The sequence below is a fragment of the Amblyomma maculatum genome, chromosome 1 (genome assembly GCF_055883805.1).
Source record: "Amblyomma maculatum isolate TAMU_Amacu chromosome 1, ASM5588380v1, whole genome shotgun sequence".
Classification (NCBI taxonomy): Eukaryota; Metazoa; Arthropoda; class Arachnida; order Ixodida; family Ixodidae; genus Amblyomma; species Amblyomma maculatum.
The window spans coordinates 315744362-315763520 of NC_139344.1; the positions used below are offsets into that span (position 1 = coordinate 315744362).

The 19159-nt window shown below is 47.7% G+C and overlaps 1 protein-coding gene and 1 pseudogene across 5 annotated transcripts in view; both read right to left on the reverse strand.

Moving 5' to 3' along the window:
• Kdm5 (Lysine demethylase 5) overlaps nucleotides 1–19159 on the reverse strand; it is a 155568-nt gene that overhangs the window by 100554 nt on the left and 35855 nt on the right. For all 5 annotated transcript variants that reach the window (XM_084605930.1, XM_084605799.1, XM_084605861.1 and 2 more), the window contains 3 exons: nucleotides 14465–14553; nucleotides 11882–12044; nucleotides 425–544 (listed from right to left, as the gene is read on the reverse strand). In XM_084605930.1, the coding sequence (XP_084462056.1) occupies nucleotides 425–544; nucleotides 11882–12044; nucleotides 14465–14553 (372 nt within the window). The remainder of the gene's footprint in view (nucleotides 1–424; nucleotides 545–11881; nucleotides 12045–14464; nucleotides 14554–19159) is intronic.
• On the reverse strand, nucleotides 7185–11872 carry LOC146207175 (uncharacterized; annotated as a pseudogene).

Here is a 19159-nt window from a genome sequence, read left to right on the forward strand (position 1 = left end):
GCCAATGAAAGCGGCTGGATCCAGTACTGTGACACAAATATCACACTAGACGACGATGTGGGCACATGCCTGCTGCTATGCAAGGATCACCACAGAAAGGAAGAAAGACTACTCTATTAAGAGCAAGCCCACCATCTCGCTATCATGCCCTTTCTCACAGGGCACTTTCCCCATGCACTAGACTTCACCATGTGAAACAAACTCCAGTGCATTCTGAAACACAACTCCAGTGCATTGTTTCACACGACAGCATTTTCAAGCATGAGCAACACTTTGATCACCATTCTGCCTGCCTGTATGTTCAAAGAAAACAGATTTCAATACTCCTGTTAACGTTTCTGGCAAACAAACATCTCATGAGGTAAAACAAGGTCCCTATTCCCCCTTAATGGCCTTTATAAGCAAGTAGGTAGAAATGACGTACCCAGTCAGCAGGAGCGAAATTGACAGCTTCGGCAAAATTGTAGCCCTGATTGAAGCCAGCATGGTAGGACCTCGGGAATGTCACTACAAATTCTCCCGCACTCTGGTCTGTTCTGAAAATCTGGAAAGCGAGAAGGTGAAGCAAAAATATTCCTTGGCAAGCCCCATGCAATGAAATAGAATTTCCATAATTGCATATCAGCAGAAAAAAAAAAGACAATCGGCTACACCTTAACATGGTTATACCAGCTTATGCAAACGAAAGCAGTGGACTCTCTTCGGCATTCTTTACCTTGCTCCTTTATTGGTATAAGGACTGACCAATGGTAAGTAAAGTAGTTGGCTGCCGTCTCGACATAGGCTACACAGTAGCGAGACACCAGAGACTGTTTGGAAGACCAAACCTACAAGGCCATGATTAGAACGTTTCCGACACACATCGACCTTCGAGAGTCTCATTTTTTTGTTGTCGAGCCTCTTTGCGCCAAGCAATGACTTCCGGGTCGTCTGAAGTGGCTTGTCGCAATAGCCCAAGGTGCTGTGCGCTATATGTGCACTCCCCGTTCTCTTCCATGGCGCGTCTGCCTAGCAAGCACGCACGCTTTAGCTCTTATGGCTAGCCGGATAGATGGATGGATGGATGGATGGATGGATGGATGGATGGAATATAGGAGCGTCCCCTTTGAAAAGGGGTGGTAGCAGTTGCTATCATGCTAATTTTCCTCCCTATATCTTAATTATTGTTTTAGATTGGTTAACTATGCAGTCGAGTGGACTTATAACTATACCGGTTTTAACAATATATCGGTTACAACAATGAAAATCTGCTGCATTGTCCACTTTTGTATGTTTTCTATGGCAAAATAACCCGTTTACTACAATGCCCCCTTGCCACATTATCGGTTATAATAACGAAGTCTGGCTCCCGAGTGCTCGTGCCGAAAGGTAGTAGAATGCGCAATCCTTGAAACGAAAAAAAAAAGAAAAAAAGAAATTCCAGCTGCTGCACCCTCTCTGCCGCGCGCTCATACACTAGAACCTGTTTTCTGGCCTTCTCCGCCATAGAGTTCTCCGCATTGTAAGCCACGCGCGCCTTTCTCCCGCTGCCCTTCATCCCCTCGGAACACAAATGGACTGCGCCCATAGCTCTACGCTGTGCCACCCTCCGAAACACAAATAGACTTCGCCAACACGCTGACAGCGCTGATCTGCTCACTCGCCCGCTCTCGCCTCATATTGCGCAGCTCTGCCAACGGGTTTGGTTGTTTGTGCAAGGTGATTGCGTGGAAGTCGTTCCTGGCCAAGCGGTTTCTCCGTCTCGTTTGAGTCGCTGCCGAAACAGAAGATGGCTGATCCGCCCGCTGATTATCGGACGATGTTGCCGGTGAAAAGAAAGCGCGCGGCTATCGATTTGGAGATGAAGTGCAGTATCGTGAAGGAGTACGCACTATCACAACCGACGGTGTCGACGATCATCCGCTCCGCTGAGAAGTTCGACAAAGAAAAGTCCTCGCTTGACAATAGGCGCAAACGCGTTCGACAAGGCGCCTGACGACGACAGTGACGGCGACGACAGCGACGATGACGCGATAGGGCAGGCTGCCTGAACGTTGTTCTCGCAGGAGGCCCTGCTGTTGATTCAGTCCCTCCGGGGCTTTGTTTTAGCGAAAGACCTTCCGCTGCACTACATGGGGTACCTAGATGCCATGGAGAAGGATGTCGACACGCTTCGCGTGAGGCAAGCAAGGCTAACAGACATGGGGTTTTCTCGTGCAAGCCAGTGAAAAGTACGTGGTGAGATGCTTGTGGCGATTTCACCCCAGGGGACTGTGTGCCCCAATCTCCTCTGCATTTAAACAAAAGTTTGTCTCTATCTCTCTCTCCCTTCACCCCAGCGTTACTTCGGGATTTCTCAAGCTGAGAGGCAGCCGCGGCAACATTCTCATACAGTACAACCTCGTTAATTCGAAGTCATCGGGACCGCGAGAAATCTTCGAATTAAGCGGGTTTTCGAATTAACCGAACACACCAAGAAATAAGACTTAGGCAAAAAAATTCGTTGCAGGAATGTGTTACCTTTATTCGGCATATTTTGAATTACTACTTAAAGTAATCAGAGATGCTGGTTTGTTGCGTCCGGAAGTTTGCGGCTCCTAAGGTCATGCTCTCGAGTTGGTCAAATAGACGAAACATCTCTGAACTTCCACCGCGGCACTCAACAAAACTGCGGGTAACGTTCAGCGATCCGATAACTTCACCAAGAGCAGGTGCTCGGGGAGGCTCGTCGGTGTCGTCGTCGCTATCGTCGCTGTCATCGCGCATGTTCGTACCAGCAGTGATCTCACTCTCCAAGTCAGAGTAGCCAGTCTGCTCTTCGCTCTCAATGTTGATATACTCGGCGAAGCCGACTGCGTTGGACTCATCCTCTGCGCAGAGCGCATTGATGCGGTCGCAATACTCTGCTCCTTCTTCGTCAAGAGTAGTTGTACATGGGTGGTCTGCATCGGCATCAACAGTACTTTCACTGGAAAAACCAGCGTGTTCAAAACACCGCCTGATCAATGTGGGCTCCACTTGTTTCCAAGCGTACACCATGAGGCATATGGCTCCGAGGAGGTCGATGGAGTACTCCTTGCCATTGTCGTAGCAAAGGAGCATGCGCTTGAGCAGGTGGTACCGATAAATCTTCCTAGTGTGGTGAATGACGCCTTGGTCCATCGGCTGTGAGATCAAAGTGGTGTTCGGAGGTAAAAATACCATCCTGATGGCCTGGAGATGTGGGATGTCGCCATGTGCCGGGCAGTTGTCGACGACAAATAGGACATTCCTGCCCGTGGCCGCGAACTTGCGGTCAAGTTGCCGCACGTACTCTTCAAATATTGCACCTGTCATCCAGGCTTTCTTATTGTGCCTGTAGACGAGTTCATCCTTTGGCGGCAGCCGCGCATTTTTGAAGCAGCGAGGCTTCCCCGTCTTCCCGACGACCAGTAGCGGCAGCTTGTGTTTACCGCACATGTTTGCGCCGAACAGCACAGTAATCCTGTCCTTGGCCTGTTTCCTACCCTTGATGGCGGTGTTCTTCACTGCAAATGTTTTTGTTGGCAGCATCTTATCAAAAAGTGCAGCCTCGTCAAGGTTGTAAACATCGTCTGCACCGTACTCGCTAAGCAGCGGCGCCAATGTGTGGTTTCTCCAATCCTCGACAACGCTCTCGTTAGTGCTGCCGCTCTCACCACAGACGGTGAGAAAGGTTAAATTATTGCGTGCTTTAAAACGGCAAAACCATCCATTGCTGCACTTAAATTCCTCGTGCCCAAGTTGTAGAGCTAGGTCGTTGGCCTTCTCCCGCAGTAGCGTTCCATTGACGGGAAGGTGGGCAGCGTTTGCTTTCTGCAGCCAGCGAAGCAAAGCAGCTTCCACATCTTGATACGTGGGAGCCTGCACTCGTGACCGCTTCGAAGAATAGGTCTTGCCGTAAGCCTCTAGTACTTCTGACTTGTTGCTCAATATTGTGGACAACGTCGAGAGGGGCACGCCATGCCTTTTGGCCAACTCGGTCTTCGAACAAGCGCTCTTGCCTGCTTCCTGGATCAAGCAGAACTTCTGCTGCAGCGTTAAAGTCTTGTACTTTGGCATTTCTGCACTGCTACGGTCACAAAGCTAGCACTTCTGCACAGTCCCGCCCAAAAAAACTGCACAGTAGCCGACCCCTAACCACAGCGCACAACACAAAGAAATGGTGCAGGCGAGACCGGCGCGGCGGTGGTGGTGGCGTACTTGCAGCGTCGGAGGCACGGGGGAAGAGTGGGCGAAGCACACCAAGGGATGGAGTGGGGGCGAGGTCACGTGATAAAAACCGGTATGCCCGCCGTGTTGCAGTGAAGCACGTCTTCTTCTCTGCAGACGCGTGTTTCGGTGGTGCGCGAGGCGCACTGTGGACCGATTTTTGTGCAGAGAGTGCTCCGGCTGGGGCGCTTCGCCTATAAATCATCACCATTACTATGTGGCTTTGCCTCGCGGCTCCGTAGGGCCGTCGTTTCGCCGGGTTCGCCGGGTTTGCGGCGAAACATGGATCAGGCATTGCCGCATAGCAGTCCAAATTTTCGAATTAACCGGGCTGGCGCAGGCCGCCTGTTCGAATTATCCGGCCAAATTTACATTGGAAAATACGGGACCGCAGAAAACCTTCAAATTATCCGGGATTTCGAATGAACCGAGTTCGAATTATCGAGGTTGTACTGTATTTTTTACAAGACCCCTTTCGGGGCCACCAAAATGATGTCTCGGCGGAGCTCGCATGTCACTTGCAGTCCGTGAACCTTCTTTGCAGTTGTTATGCTTTTTTCATGCAAACCGTTTAATAACAATTATCGGTTATAACAACAGAATTTTCGTGGCACTTGAATATTGGTATAAGTGGACTCGACTGTACCATCATTCTATTCATTGAATTTTTGTTTCTACATTACTAACATTATGTCACTTTTCTGCTTTTAAGCCACCAATCTTCCAGTCGTTTTTTGATAGCTTCCACCGCAGGTTTATTCACCCGGCCACTGGTATCTATACCAACACTCTACTTATTGAATTTTTGTTTCTACATTACTAACATTATGTCACTTTTCTGCTTTTAAGCCACCAATCTTCCAGTCGTTTTCTGCTAGCTTCCACCACAGGTTCATTCACCCGGCCACTGGTATCTCTAAATCCCAGAGCTTCAAGAAGAGTGACTGCGCCTGCATCGACTTCCGGATGGTTACCATTACATGATGATGATGATGAACTGATTTTTTTCTGGCGCAAGGGCATCTATGGCCAAAGAGCGCCAAACACAAGGTGAAATGCCATCTCCGGTTGATGTGATAGCTTTGGCGATTATGATGATGATGTGCTAAAAGCTATGGTGTATAGGGCCTAAAAGTTCGTTTGCAGTGTATGATCTCTAAAAACAGTGGTGTATAGAGCCTAAAACTTTCCGAGATGTATAGTAGTCTGAGAAAAATATTAAAAGAAGAAATGTAAATGTTAAAACGCTAGTTATCAAAGTAAGAGGGACGGGTTGAAGCCCACGTTTTTTATTTATTTATTTTTTTATTTATAGGTACTGCGATCTGGTACAGATCATAGCAGGGTGGGAAAAACAAAAGAAATACAAGCATATAAACGCACTCAAATTCATAAAATTTGCAGGCACTTTTCAAACATTAGTAAAGAACTTTGAGTTACAGTCTCGCTATTAAGTTTATTCCATTCCGTAATTGTCCTCGGAAAGAAAGAATATTTAAAACAGTTATTTCGCGCGTTCACAGGGGTTATTGTTAGTGCATGCCTTTGTCTCGTATTATAACCTGAAGAGTAAGTAATATAATTGGAAGTGTTAATATTATAATGACCTTTTACGAGCTGGAAAAGAAACGTTGATAAAAAATTTGACATAAAAAGCCTACCTTTGAAAAATATTTAAGAACTCTTTCGGGTGAGAACATTGGGTCATCGCCGAGAAATATGCACGGATGTTTCGGTATGTTTTTTGTGTATTTCGGGAAAATGATGTCGCCTTTGTTTTTCAAGTCTTGGACATTCAATTAAAATATGTATTACTGTAAGATGACCACCACATCTCGAGCAGCGTGGTGCAGGAGAGTTCGTTAAAAGGTATGAGTGTGTAGTATGTGTGTGACCTATTCTCAGCCTGCACAAGGCTACTTCTTTGAATCTGTCTCTTTTGTCTGTAGTGTACCTGCCTATGATAGGTTTTATAGTCTGTAGTTTATTGTCGCTGTGTCCCATTCCTCTTGCCACTGTTGTCGAATTTTGTTTTTAATGTGTGGCTTGAGGTCCTGGTATATTATTTTGTCGATGTCTGTAGTATTTCGACAGGCAGCTGACACAGCAAGCCTATCAGCTGCCTCGTTACCTGGTATGCTACGGTGGCCTGGCACCCAGCAAAGTGTAATTTTAAGTTGTAAATTATGGGCAGTGATAAGGTTGTTAAATAGAGTATTCAGGACTGGGTTCTTATTGTGCCATTTGCAAGAAGTTAGGGAGGTTAAAACACTAAGGGAGTCTGTGTAGATGACCGATGACTGTATTTTGTTTTCTATAATGTGTCTCACAGCTAACAGGATACCGTGGGATTCTGCAGCAAATATACTTGTATGTCTGTTCAGTGCTTTTGTTAGTGAAAATTGTGGTCCATGTGCGGCACGAGACTTGAGTCGGCTTTGAAGCATCAGTGTAATACTCATTACAAATGTATTTTGCCTGCAGAGACATGAAGTGCTGCTGTATGGCTATAGGAAGGGCATGTTTTCCGACTTGAAGGAATGTTAGGTCACAATTAACAGCGTGCATTTCCCACGGAGCGATGAAGTCTTTTATGGAAGTTGTATGGAGGCTGCCAACCGGGATGTCCAGATATTCAATATGAGTGGCTAGTCTTATTGGGTATGGTGGTGTTAGGGACGGTTTTCTTGTGAAAAGTTCTGTGTTAGCTGTGTCAAGCAGGAGCCGGCGACAAGGATGGTCCAGTTGAGACAATATTTTGGTAGCATATCTTACAGCAGTAAATTGTCTTCTTCGCTGTAATGACCATCGGTTAGCCTCAACATAGAGGCTAGCAATTGGGCTAGTTCGAAAAGCACCTGTGGCAAGGCGAAGGCCAAGGTGGTGCACTGGATCGAGCATTTTTAGGGCAGAAGGTGATGCTGACCCGTAAACCATTGAGCCATAGTCAATACGAGACAAAACTACGCTATTCAGAAAGCTCAAGAGGCAGTCACGATCTGTGCCCATGGATACCATTACATTCGGGTATAATATGGTCAATTGTTTCAGTGGAGTTACCACATACTACACATGCGTCATCTCCATTGTTAAATTTCTTTTTGTAGCTGCGTGTTCTAAGGCACCCTGATCTAGCTTCAAAAAGTAGGGCACTGCCTCTTGAGTTATCAAAGAAAGCTTCCTTCCTGATCTGCCTTTTCCACTTTCGGTATAATTCCACACTCTGTTTCTTTTCCACCGAATTTATCCAATTTTTATCTTCTGTGTTTTTCACCTGTTGCTTAACGCTCCTTATTTCTTTGCCCTTGTGACCAGAATACTTACCGTTTAGTTTCCTAGTTCTTTTTCTTCATTGTGAGTCAACGCTTTTTAGGTATAGGTATTTAAATACTTTAGCTGCCCATCTGTTACTGTCCAATTTCCTCAGGTGTTCCTCATATAATATTTTACTCTGAGCTTCCTATATTTGTAGCCATGTCACCACGCGGGCGCCTAGTGCCGCTGCAGAGACCTTACATCATGGCAGAGACCAAGTAGCAGCCAGCGCACATCAGGAGCCCAGCACAGCTGGTTGCCATAGTGACGGCGCAAGTGCAGTTCAGGCCTTGGCTGACCTCTGCGAAACTCGCGGAGCTAGGCCAGTAAAGCTTTCGCTTTAAACATACTCTTTTTATCCAGTGATGTTGGCCTATGCAAGAAAACCAGGAGCGCACAAACATTCCAAGTTTCAAATATGAATCAAATATCTGTTATTCAATTTATATTTGAGTAGAAAAACTGGTTTTCGGAATTTCCCCGAATATTTGAAAATTACCGAATACACAAATAATTTTCAAAATCACTGCAATGCTTTGCCACATTTGCTGTGAGGTGAAGTATCTTCAAATGCAACGAGGACATTCCGTGAATGGGGACCACTGCTACTGCATCACAGTAACACGAAAAGTTTGGTTTATTTTATGGGGTTTTAACGTCGCAGAACGACTCAGGCTATGAGAGACACTGTAGTGAAGGGCTCCGGATATTTCCATCACCTAGGGTTCCTTAGCGTGCACTTACACTGCACTGATGCCACACTGCAAAAATTGTAGCAAAGTTCTTGACAGTATGTGCAAAGCGAAGCGTTGGACGAAGCCAGGAAAAAACCATCGTTCTCACTTGGGTTCCACCTCAAATGCAGACAACCACCGTGCACGTGTTCATCAGATAAAGTTACTGTGACGCAGACTGTTTTTAGCAAGTTTTTTAAGGCCCGTTTGATAATTTGACCATGAGCTGAAATACTGAGGGTTTAACAGGGTTCGTAAGGGTTCAAAATGGGCAAATTCAAGGATACTCAAGGAATTTCAAGGCCCAGTTGGAGTATTTTCAAGGGCTCAACACAATGGTACGTGCAGCAGTTTTCAATATCGGGTACCAACTTCACTGAACAATATCGAAAACAATACATTTCAAGGAACAGCTTGTATTGCACTAAGCCAATATAATTAAAAAATGTTCAGTCTTGAAAAACACCCTGCAATGCATTGCACCAATGTCGAAGAGCAATCCATTCTGCAAAACTGCTAATGGCAACTTCAGGGGAGCTCCTGCCGCTTTTTCTGAATCTTCTTGTTGAGGCTACACAGTTCCTTAGTCTTGCTTCGTGCCGCCTTCCTCAGACTATTGGATCTGGCAATGTACTTCAGATCATTAGCTGCCTCTGCCTTTTTGAGCGTACTTATCTGCTGAAGCCTGGAGGTCAGCTATTGTTGCCTCGAGTTTCTTTTTCTTTTTTTCATCGCGTCGATCTCTTCGTCGATGCAGCGCCTCTTTGATTCTCTGACATCACATTGCTTCTTTTTTACTGTCTCCAGGTGTGCAGCATACTGCTGCCGGACAGCTGATAAAACAGTCCTTAGGTCTTTCGTAATAGGGACGTTAAGAACGCCCCCTGCCTTGTCCACAGCATCGCATACAATATGTTGCGAAATATACGAGAGATCCTTCAGGTTTTCTACGGCAACCTGGCGGTTAACACTAAGCCCTCGCTCCACAGTGGCCTGCATGTGGCTGAGCACAAGCAAAAGTTAGACAACTTTCCGGAGTTCCCCATATGATGAATTAAACTTCGTCAACTCAAACAAGAACTCGTCCAACCTGTTTACATTCTTGTCAATCATTCGCAGGTTATGCATCTCCTCCTGCAGGAACTCAGTGTACTCCCCCAGTATGGTGTCTCTTTGGTGCTCAGACATTCTGCCTGCTGTAATGAGGGCATCCAACACTCTTCTGAAGCTGGCCAGGCACTCATCTGGTTTAGTACACATTTGTTGTGGGTCCAGAGAGGACAAACTCCTAACGATTGAGAATCTCGGTGGGCTTCTCTCAAGCCCCTTCTTTGTCACACTGATCAAGTAGTGTTTGCATTCCATGCGGAACTGGAACGCATCCTTCTGGCTTGCTTTAGTTTTCCTGACAGTCTGTTTAGCGGTATGGCCTAGATCCACCTTTTCAAGCGAAATGTGGTTCTCGGTGCTTTCAATGTCCACCGTCAGGAGACCAGTGACTCCTTTTGCTGAAGACAAAACCGAGCACTTCAGAAACTTCGTCAGTAGCTTCCTGTCCCTTGCAAGAAAGAACACCATGGACTGATCCATTTGGTACTAAGCGAGGAATGGTCTGAGGGTCATGGCCACACCTAGTGCAAATTGAAGCTTTGCTAGCAGCAATACATCACTGGCAAACTTGCACAAGTTGTGAAATGACCCACATTTTGGAGGGCTTACTTCCTTCTTCTTTGCAGCTGCAATAAACTTCTTGATATCACACCACAATAACAAGGCTCTCTCTATCACAGGGACTCTCCAACCACCGGTGTGCAACAAAGTTCAGGGGAAAACCTGACCGGTAACTGCTGAGAAGTCTTCCCTCCTTGCAAGAGAACCATGGAAAAGCATGCTCAGACTGGAGAGCAGTCAACTTCCCCCTTACTTGCTGTAACACCTGCCCTGAAGGCATTGTGCATGGTATGAAGGCTACAGGTCCCAATGTCCAGACATTGAACTTGGTACGCTTCATACAGGTGCTCTTGGAAATTCTTGAGTAACTTAAGGTTAACATTGGGACCATCCATTGAAATCTGAAGAATTTTCTTAAGAGGGAAAGGCTCGAGTGCACTCAGCAGCTTTCCTTGGACGTCCTCGGATGTCGAGTGCCCCATAAACACCGAGGTATAGTACCTCGTTGCCACCTCCTGAGACGAATTCCAAAACCGGATGTGAACATCCATTTGTTTCCGCTGGAGATAGTCGTTCATGGACTCGTCGAAGAGTACCACATAGTAATCACAATCTTTTATCTCCCGCTGCAAAGCAGATAAAAAGAAGGGCCTCAGACCATGGCATGTCAGGTAGGCACATTTTTTTCTCTCCGCAAGAACACGCTTTGGCCACGTCACTGTCCGGGAACATACGCTGGAATAGCTGGCCTGCTTCTGATGATGACCGATAGAAGAAATGCGATGTGACAACCTTCAAAGTCCACAGAATCTCTGCGTTTGTCACCAGCTCGTGTGCCTTGCAAGCATCGTCTAGTTTTCCTGACTGCGAAGGAGGCAGGACGGCTGAATGTTGGCTGCAATCTTCATGACACCAGCATGCTTGGCACTCTTCATTTGGCTCTTTAATGTCGACTCACCCATGGTGGTGATATCGAAGGTCTTAGAGCAAGGCTTGCATCTTGCGCGGTGCTCACTAGTCGTATCTGATGCAATCCAGTCTTTGTAAGTGTCGTTGTGAAGCCACTCGCCTTGAAATTTGCATTTCCCAAGCATTTTTTTGCAGTCGGATGCTTCAGCCGCAACAAGTCGGATGCAGAACAGACGTAAAAATGCACTGCCGTCAAACACCATAGCAAAGTGCCAAAATCGAATTGGATTGCATCGACTCAGGTAGACTTCAGAGAGAGTGGCTCCAATGTGGCTAACCGTTGTGCAACGTTGGCTATATTAGCACAAAATGATTTTTTAAGCCTGAGACGCAGATACTGAAACAAGACATTGAAAATACAAATATTTTAATCGCATTTTTTTCTGAATAATAACCATTTGCATGAAGTACGCTAGGAATTCAAGGATTTTCAAGGAGCAGCAAAAACTCCAGGATTTTCAAGGGCCTTGAAAACGAAATTTTCAAATTCAAGGGTTTTCAAGGACCTGTGCGCACCCTGGTTTAATGCATTCAGCTGCAATATGACAGCACCACCCAATTTCATGCAGGTCCCTCCTGAAGAATAAACTGGCACTATATGGAGTCCTGCAAAAAGCACTATTTTTCGGTATGTGCAATTCTAGTTCATTTTCTTCCCCGGCTACCAAGGACATTTAAAAAAATAAAAATAAACAATGCCTGCTTTTTTTTTCTTTTTGCATTTCTTTCTCTCTTAAATGATCAGATATTCAATATCCTTAAAAATGTTTTTCCATATACGTACTCAATGCATATTCGAAAATTTCAATATTTGCAGAGCCCTCAACACAGCCTAATCTAAAGGGCAGGACACAGGGAAGACAAGCATAAGTATAGAGAGCCTATTTCCCCTAAAATGCGTCCCAACTGAAAGTTATCCCCGATTCCACTTCAAAATGCCAACAAGCAATCAGAAAACACCTCTCCTCCCTTGGCCTACTCACGGGTACTCCTGAAGCCTGGAGGATATTGGGGTTCATAATGGTGACCAACTGGTGGAGGAGGTCAGGTTGCGCCTGGAACAATTCGGGGGCTGCACAGCGCATGGCATCTTCAAAGACCTCTGCCTTGCCACCTGGAACGCCGTACCAAGTCTTTGGCTCACCCCTGAGAGAAAGGGAAAATGCTGCTGCAGGCTGCTGTGCGTGCACATAACAAACAAAAGACTCTTAAATTAAAACGAGTACAGTAACAAGGAAACAAATAATTTGCATTTTCAATTAATTCAAACAAAGCTCCAGGTTTAGGCTGATGATAGGCTACATTTGAGATTCATTTTAATGTTGCTTAATTCATGCCATGGAGTTGTTTCATTTCAAGCTTTTTGTTTGGCTCAATTTACAGGCGTGCAAAAGAATAGCAGCCGAGGTCAGATAAATAAGGTTAACGGTGCCGCATCGGCTCAAAATTCACTGTATTGGCTTTTACGTAGCAATGATTGTAGCAGCACAGTGAGTGCTGCTACAAACCCGATTCATTTTCAGCTTGGTTTAGAAACAAAATATCTGGCCAAGACAGAAGCAAATGGGCAGCAGGATAAGTGCAGACTTTATGAAGTTCATCATCATCATCAGCAGCAGCAGCAGCAGCAGCAGCAGCCTGACTATACCCACTGCAGGGCAAAGGCCTCTCCCATACTTCTCCAATTACCCCGGTTCAGTGCTAGCTGCATCCACTGGACCACTGCGAACTTCTTAACCTCATCCGCCCATCTAATTTTCTGCCGCCCCTGCAGAAAGCTGGGAAAAGAAAAAGAATTGTTGTATTTTAAATCTTTCGTTACCACACCACTGTGATTCGATCACTAGTGATCAAGAAACGAAGTTTAAATTTCAAGCCACCAGTGCCGTAACGGACTTGTGCCGTCTAGTCTGCACTTCAGGCACCATATTTTTGTTTTCTGCGTGGTTTGCATTTCTTCCCGCGTGGCGGCTATTTTTCAACCGCCTCTGAGGTTCAGGTTGCGGTGTGGCATGCTTCCAACACAGCATCAATTTCGAGAACAGCGCTCGCTCACAAAAAAATCTATTTCAGACGAACTTATTGCCTCTGGAGCAGAGTTACTGGATGCTATCAGAAGCAGTGGCTCGAAAGACGATGTGGCAACCTCGGATTTTTATTCCAATATTCAAACTGAGCAACAACAGCCTGGAACGTTGGCGGCTGCATGTGTGTACATTTCGGTTTCTGCCTCTCATTTGTTTGCTCTTCCTTGGAGCTCGTTCACACAATGTAATTACGTCATGATTGACATTTTTCTCATCTGTAGCGCCCGGCAACAAATGGGGAGTTGTCATCCTGATATCCCGAAGAAGAATTTTGTTTTGGCGGACTATCACTCAGCGCACAGACATATGATTGGCACTTCGTAGCAGGCCTTCTGGCTGCTAAGGAGCATCAGTATAAGGTTTGTCAAGGCAGCTGATGTCTTCAAACTGTTTTTTACCGTGGTAGTTCTAAATTCCATATACCTGAGCACCAACAAGTATGCATTTACAGTCACCGACAGATGTGCTTGACTGTACAGATTTTTTGAGGCACCGCGATATACTCCATAGAGCTAACATACATGAGCACCTAAAATTTCAAATGAATTGTGGCTGATTGCTATATTTTTCGGACTTTATTCGCCCTGACACTATTTGAGGATGCTTCAACGCAGGAATAGTAAAGGCTATGTGGTGAAGCATTCACAAAACGCAGTAATTCAGCAAACCCGCCGTGGCAGGTTCACTTTCGCGCCTGTACATTGTCGAAGCTCACGAGTTCGCCCACAATGTATTGCAGCAGTACAGCCACTGAATGCTATGTGATGAGGCTTTTAGTAAATAAAAATATCAGCATATTTTATCTGATTTAATAGCATTTTATTTCAAATTTTCGTATCAAGAGTTCGGCAAAAATGTCAGGGCGGCTATAGTTTTTGTTCCTGTAATCTTTTTTCCGGCGTTCTCAAAAGCAATCTTAGTTGAAACTGAGAAAAACTCAAAGTATTGTTACTACCCTTTACGTAAAACGAAATCTGCTTTTAAGTAAGAGTTGTTTTTCTTGGAGAGTAAAAGTTATTCCAAATCGAAGGTGAAGTGAGCCTTTTGCAAGCAGTATGAGAAAAAAATTTTTACCTCATAAAACGTTTGTGTTTACGAAATGAAAATTTTGCTGGCAAGATTTTTAAAAAAATTGAAACGTTTTGTATGTTCTAGAACTTATTTTACTAATTTTCTACGAATTATCTTATAAATTGAATTTTTTTTTATCCCATCACTAATATTGTCCTTCCGATTTTTTTTTTTCCCCAAAAAATTCCCACTGAGTATTTGTGTTAAAAGGAATGCTTTTCGAGCGTGCATTCCATTTCTATCATTGGTATGTATTTTACTTATTTTTATCTTTCGTATAATTGGCAATAAAAAATTTCGTCAGAAACCTATTATAACAGCCATTTTCCCTCTGGTAACGGAAAGAGTTAAGCAAAGCCATATTACTCCACTAAATAAATGAACCATTGTAACTGCCAGAATGCTCACCAGTGCAAGTAGTTGATGGAGTAGCTCCAGTGGTCTTCATTGTGCCAGCAAAATGTGGCAAAACACATGCCCACATACATCCATGGAATCTACCACAAACCAGAAAAAAGAAGAAAAACAAAGTGAAGGAATCGCCCCCCTAAGTAGAGTGTGCGACATTGTCCCCCACAATTTCTGACAACAGCCAAAATTTACCATTCCAGATGTTAAACAGCTTCCCTTAACACACCTGAGACTTGGAAAAAAAAAAAAAAAAAGAGAAAAGGCCAAGATTAATGCAGCCTCATAGTTTCAGCTGCAGTGCAAAACATTCCAGAATGAAGTGCAATAAAGTGAGAAAACCCGACACACTACAGTCAAACCCATATATCACAATACCGGTTTTAACAACATATCGCATATAAGAATGGGCAACCGCTGCACTGTCAGGTTTGCTATGTGTTCTATGGTAAAATAAACCACTTATGTATTACAATGGTGTCATATCATACTATCGGTTACAACAATCAAATACAGTGAAAGCTCGTTAATTCAAACCTCGATAATTCGAACTACACTACTTGATCCCTACTTGATCCCACTACCTTGCTGCCACATTTGACCGACGGTCACCACCCGGACGTTCCCCTAATTCAGGCCGTTGTCTGCCAAGAGCTCGCTACCTTGGGACTCAACTTGGTTGCTGCTGTCAGCCCGCCCCCTGTCGCCGACATTCGCGCAGTTTATCCTGGTCGACCTCCTTATGACACAGACGTTCGCACAGCTTATCCTGGCCGGCTTGCTTATAACCCCGATGTTCGCAACCTTTATTCTGGTCGACCTGCCTATGCTGCCCCGCGTTGACTTAATCCAAACGAATGGCACACATCCGATAACCGACCTATTTCTTTTGCTTGCTCCTGCGTCCACCATATCGCCCGTCATTGCCGGAATCGTTGGTTCCAGCCACTGTGGGGATTCACAATCCCCTTCCTCCATGATAAAGCCCGCGCGTAATTAACACGCGTGATTACGCGCGCTGGCAGAGAGGTTGGCGGAGGAGAGGGCACGCTGGCCACCCCCCGCCGCCTCCCGGGACTGCGGCAACGCTGCCGCGGGCTTCCCTCTTTCCTGCCGGCGTAACCGGGAGACCTCCTCTCCCGTTCCGTGTCGAGGAGCGCGACTGTAGCAACTCGCTGGGGTCTTCGGCGAATGGGCGCGCAGCGCGCGGTTCATGATTTCCGCCGAGGAGACCACCGCCGTCACTGAGAATCGCCCACTGACCGTAGGCTCTTACCGCAACGGGATGTGAGCGAGAAGCTGTGTCAGGTGAGCAGACACTTCCTCTCACCTACTTGACGCGCTTCCCTATTAGGTGGTTGTTATTTCACCCCCGTACGCGGCGTTCACTCGCTACACGGTGGTTGTTCTTAATTGCTATTCCTTTGCCGTGTACTCGAGCAGTGCAATAAACTCTGTTCGAGTACGTAACTCGGTGTTTGTCCCCTCTGGCCCGAACCCGCCGCAGTGGCGATTTCTCGCACCGCGGGTTGGGGGTCACAGCTCTGTCTGCTAGGGCTGGCACGTCGGGGCTAGAAGGCGACTGTAGCGTCTAGTCCCCTCGTGGCGCATTCTTGCGGGAGTAATACCCCCATATCTTGGCGCCCAACGTGGGGCCAGAGGTGTGACAAATCGAGTGTCTGTGTGCCTACGACGCCGACACATAGACTAGCCATGGCAGTGAGCAGGACTGACTTTTCAGTATCTTCTAATACTGCAGTGGTGATTGCACAACGGCAAGCAAGCAAAACCACCTTAACTATTGCGAGAGATCAGGAGCTGACGCTAGCCACTGTGATCTTGTAATTTTCTGCGAGAGCAGGATCTCACACGACTCCACCGCTCTGTAGCAGGGTGACGCGCGGATACTGGTGTGATGGGCATTCTCTCGTAGTGTTTTGACTTACCATGCTCTACGTGAGGACGGTCAGCGTTGTAGCGTATGTACTTTTGCACGCGCACGTTGATGGCATGAAAAGTGTTATTACTATCCTTTCTGCCGCGCCTATTATCCAGTTCGTCGCGATAGCTCGCAGCCTCAGAGAAGGGGCGGCCTACCCGGCTTCTCTGAGTGGTGACCATTTTAATTGCATCAGTGCAGTGGGGAGCCTAGTCAGCCTTAAGGGAGCTTTAGGAAGAAAGCGGTAGGATCCTTTTTCTTTTTATTTTTGTCGACCAGTGTTCGACGGGCTCTGGGAGCCGAGCGGCGCGGCCGCGGCGCACAAAAGGCACGCTGGTATTGCTGCCTGTGCGGGCGCTACACAGCTTGTATTGCTGTGAGCGCGTTGGATCCTTGCCGTCTGTACTCCTACAGCACCTTGCGCAATCCTTTCCCCACGCGAAGGATACACGTGAGTCCTTCGAGGTTGGTCACGCTGAGACGAGCTATATCGCACATGTGCATCGCTGAGCATGCGAACGGCCCTTAGACTTTTCTTCAAGTTGTGTCATTTCGCTGCTTAGTGATGTGCATGGTGACGTTGTCGAATGGGTAGAACTTGCTCTATAAGTTCGCAACAACGCCACGGTTGCCGCGTTGGGCACACGCCGACGCGCGACAGAGCTGCAAGCAAAGATGGCGGAGCTAGACTTTCACAAAGCGCACCGCAATCCGAGCCCCGCTGCGTGGCCCGAGGAGGACGCACTCCCCCACCAGTAGGTAGCTGCAGCGAGAGGCAATGCTTGGGATTTCGAGCATCGCGCCTCGTTACGACTTGCGCCCACGGCAGACGTACCTCTGACCAACGCGCAGGGAGTAATTTCTTGTGCTGAATATGGATGGGACGCTCTGTTAATATTCAGCGCATTTTACTTCCAGAGCAAGCACGCGCTTTCTCTTGGAAAAGATCGAGCGGGGGTAGATTTGAAAAAGAAAAAAATGTAACTAGGGAAAAGACAGCACTGCAGCCAGCAAGGAGGGGAGGCGGCGGAGGCCACGACAACCGTTGCAGCAGCGAGGGGTAAGCTGTCCAAGGAGTGGCCGCGTTCCTGCACCCAGGGCCTGCTGTCACCGTCAACCGGGCCAAGACAAACGGTTTCCGGTCGGCTACGGAGCGAGCCAGCCGGAGTTCGTGGAACGGGCCCCTGCGTCTAGCACGACGAAAGCTGCAGCAAAGAGCCCGCCTTGGCGCCGTTCGGTGCTCGCGGCCGTGACTTCACCAGCGGGAGCAGCTTGGCGCCCCGCTGCCCTCGCCACCGGCGGCGTCAACGACGGAGGGAAAAGAGGCCGGCCGGGAGCGAGCGGACGACCCGCTGAGGGGGGCCTACAACACGCTACGCAACGCGAAGACGCAGTTCCTGCCCGTCCCCCGGTAGGCTTCCCTGGCTGACCAAAGATGAATGGAGCACCGCGCCTGCAGCCATCGACACTTCCAAGGCTGGCCCGGTGACGGTGAAGAAGCGGGACCTGCGGCCGCCGCACGTGTGTCCCCAGCTCCAAGGTCGTCTCCTGTGGTCGTCGGCCTTGCCTCCCCCCTCCGACAACCGTGGCTGTGAGCTGTCTGCAACTTTTTATATATTGGCACTTTTCTTTGGGTTTAAACGGTTTTCTTTGTGTTTAAAAGTTAAACGGCGTTTAGCCGGCCCCCTCGATATATCCCTCGGTGAACGTGACTACTTTTAGCCGTAAGGCGGTTTTAAGGAGGGGGGGATGTGGGGATTCACAATCCCCTTCCTCCATGATAACGCCCGCGCGTAATTAACACGCGTGATTACGCGCGCTGGCAGAGAGGTTGGCGGAGGAGAGGGCACGCTGGCCACCCCCCGCCACCTCCCGGGACTGCGGCGACGCTGCCGCGGGCTTCCCTCTTTCCTGCCGGCGTAACCGGGAGACCTCCTCTCCCGTTCCGTGTCGAGGAGCGCGACTGTAGCAACTCGCTGGGGTCTTCGGCGAATGGGCGCGCAGCGCGCGGTTCATGATTTCCGCCGAGGAGACCACCGCCGTCACCGAGAATCGCCCGCTGACCGTAGGCTCTTACCGCAACGGGATGTGAGCGAGAAGCCGTGTCAGGTGAGCAGACACTTCCTCTCACCTACTTGACGCGCTTCCCTATTAGGTGGTTGTTATTTCACCCCCGTACGCGGCGTTCGCTCGCTACACGGTGGTTGTTCTTAATTGCTATTCCTTTGCCGTGTACTCGAGCAGTGCAATAAACTCTGTTCGAGTACGTAACTCGGTGTTTGTCCCCTCTGGCCCGAACCCGCCGCAGTGGCGATTTCTCGCACCGCGGGTTGGGGGTCACAGCTCTGTCTGCTAGGGCTGGCACGTCGGGGCTAGAAGGCGACTGTAGCGTCTAGTCCCCTCGTGGCGCATTCTTGCGGGAGTAATACCCCCATACCACAAAGGTCCCACCTTCCGCCCTCATCTATCTACGATAACCGCTCTCGTCCCTTCTCACCTTGTTACGACCCTTCAAGCACAGCCGCTGATTCCGAGTCTTCACGCCTCAACCGATCACCCTCCCCCCACAGCCGTCAGTCCCGTTCGCCCCATCGCTGTCGCTTTTCATCTCCCAGTCCATATAGCCGCTCCCCAACGGAAAACTAGGCGCTGCAGCATCGTGAGGTGATGCTGCGGTAGAGACCACTATCTCAAATCCCCGTCTAGCTCTTCGTACGTGCCGTAATTTGCTCACCGTGCTCGTGGATGGCACAGCC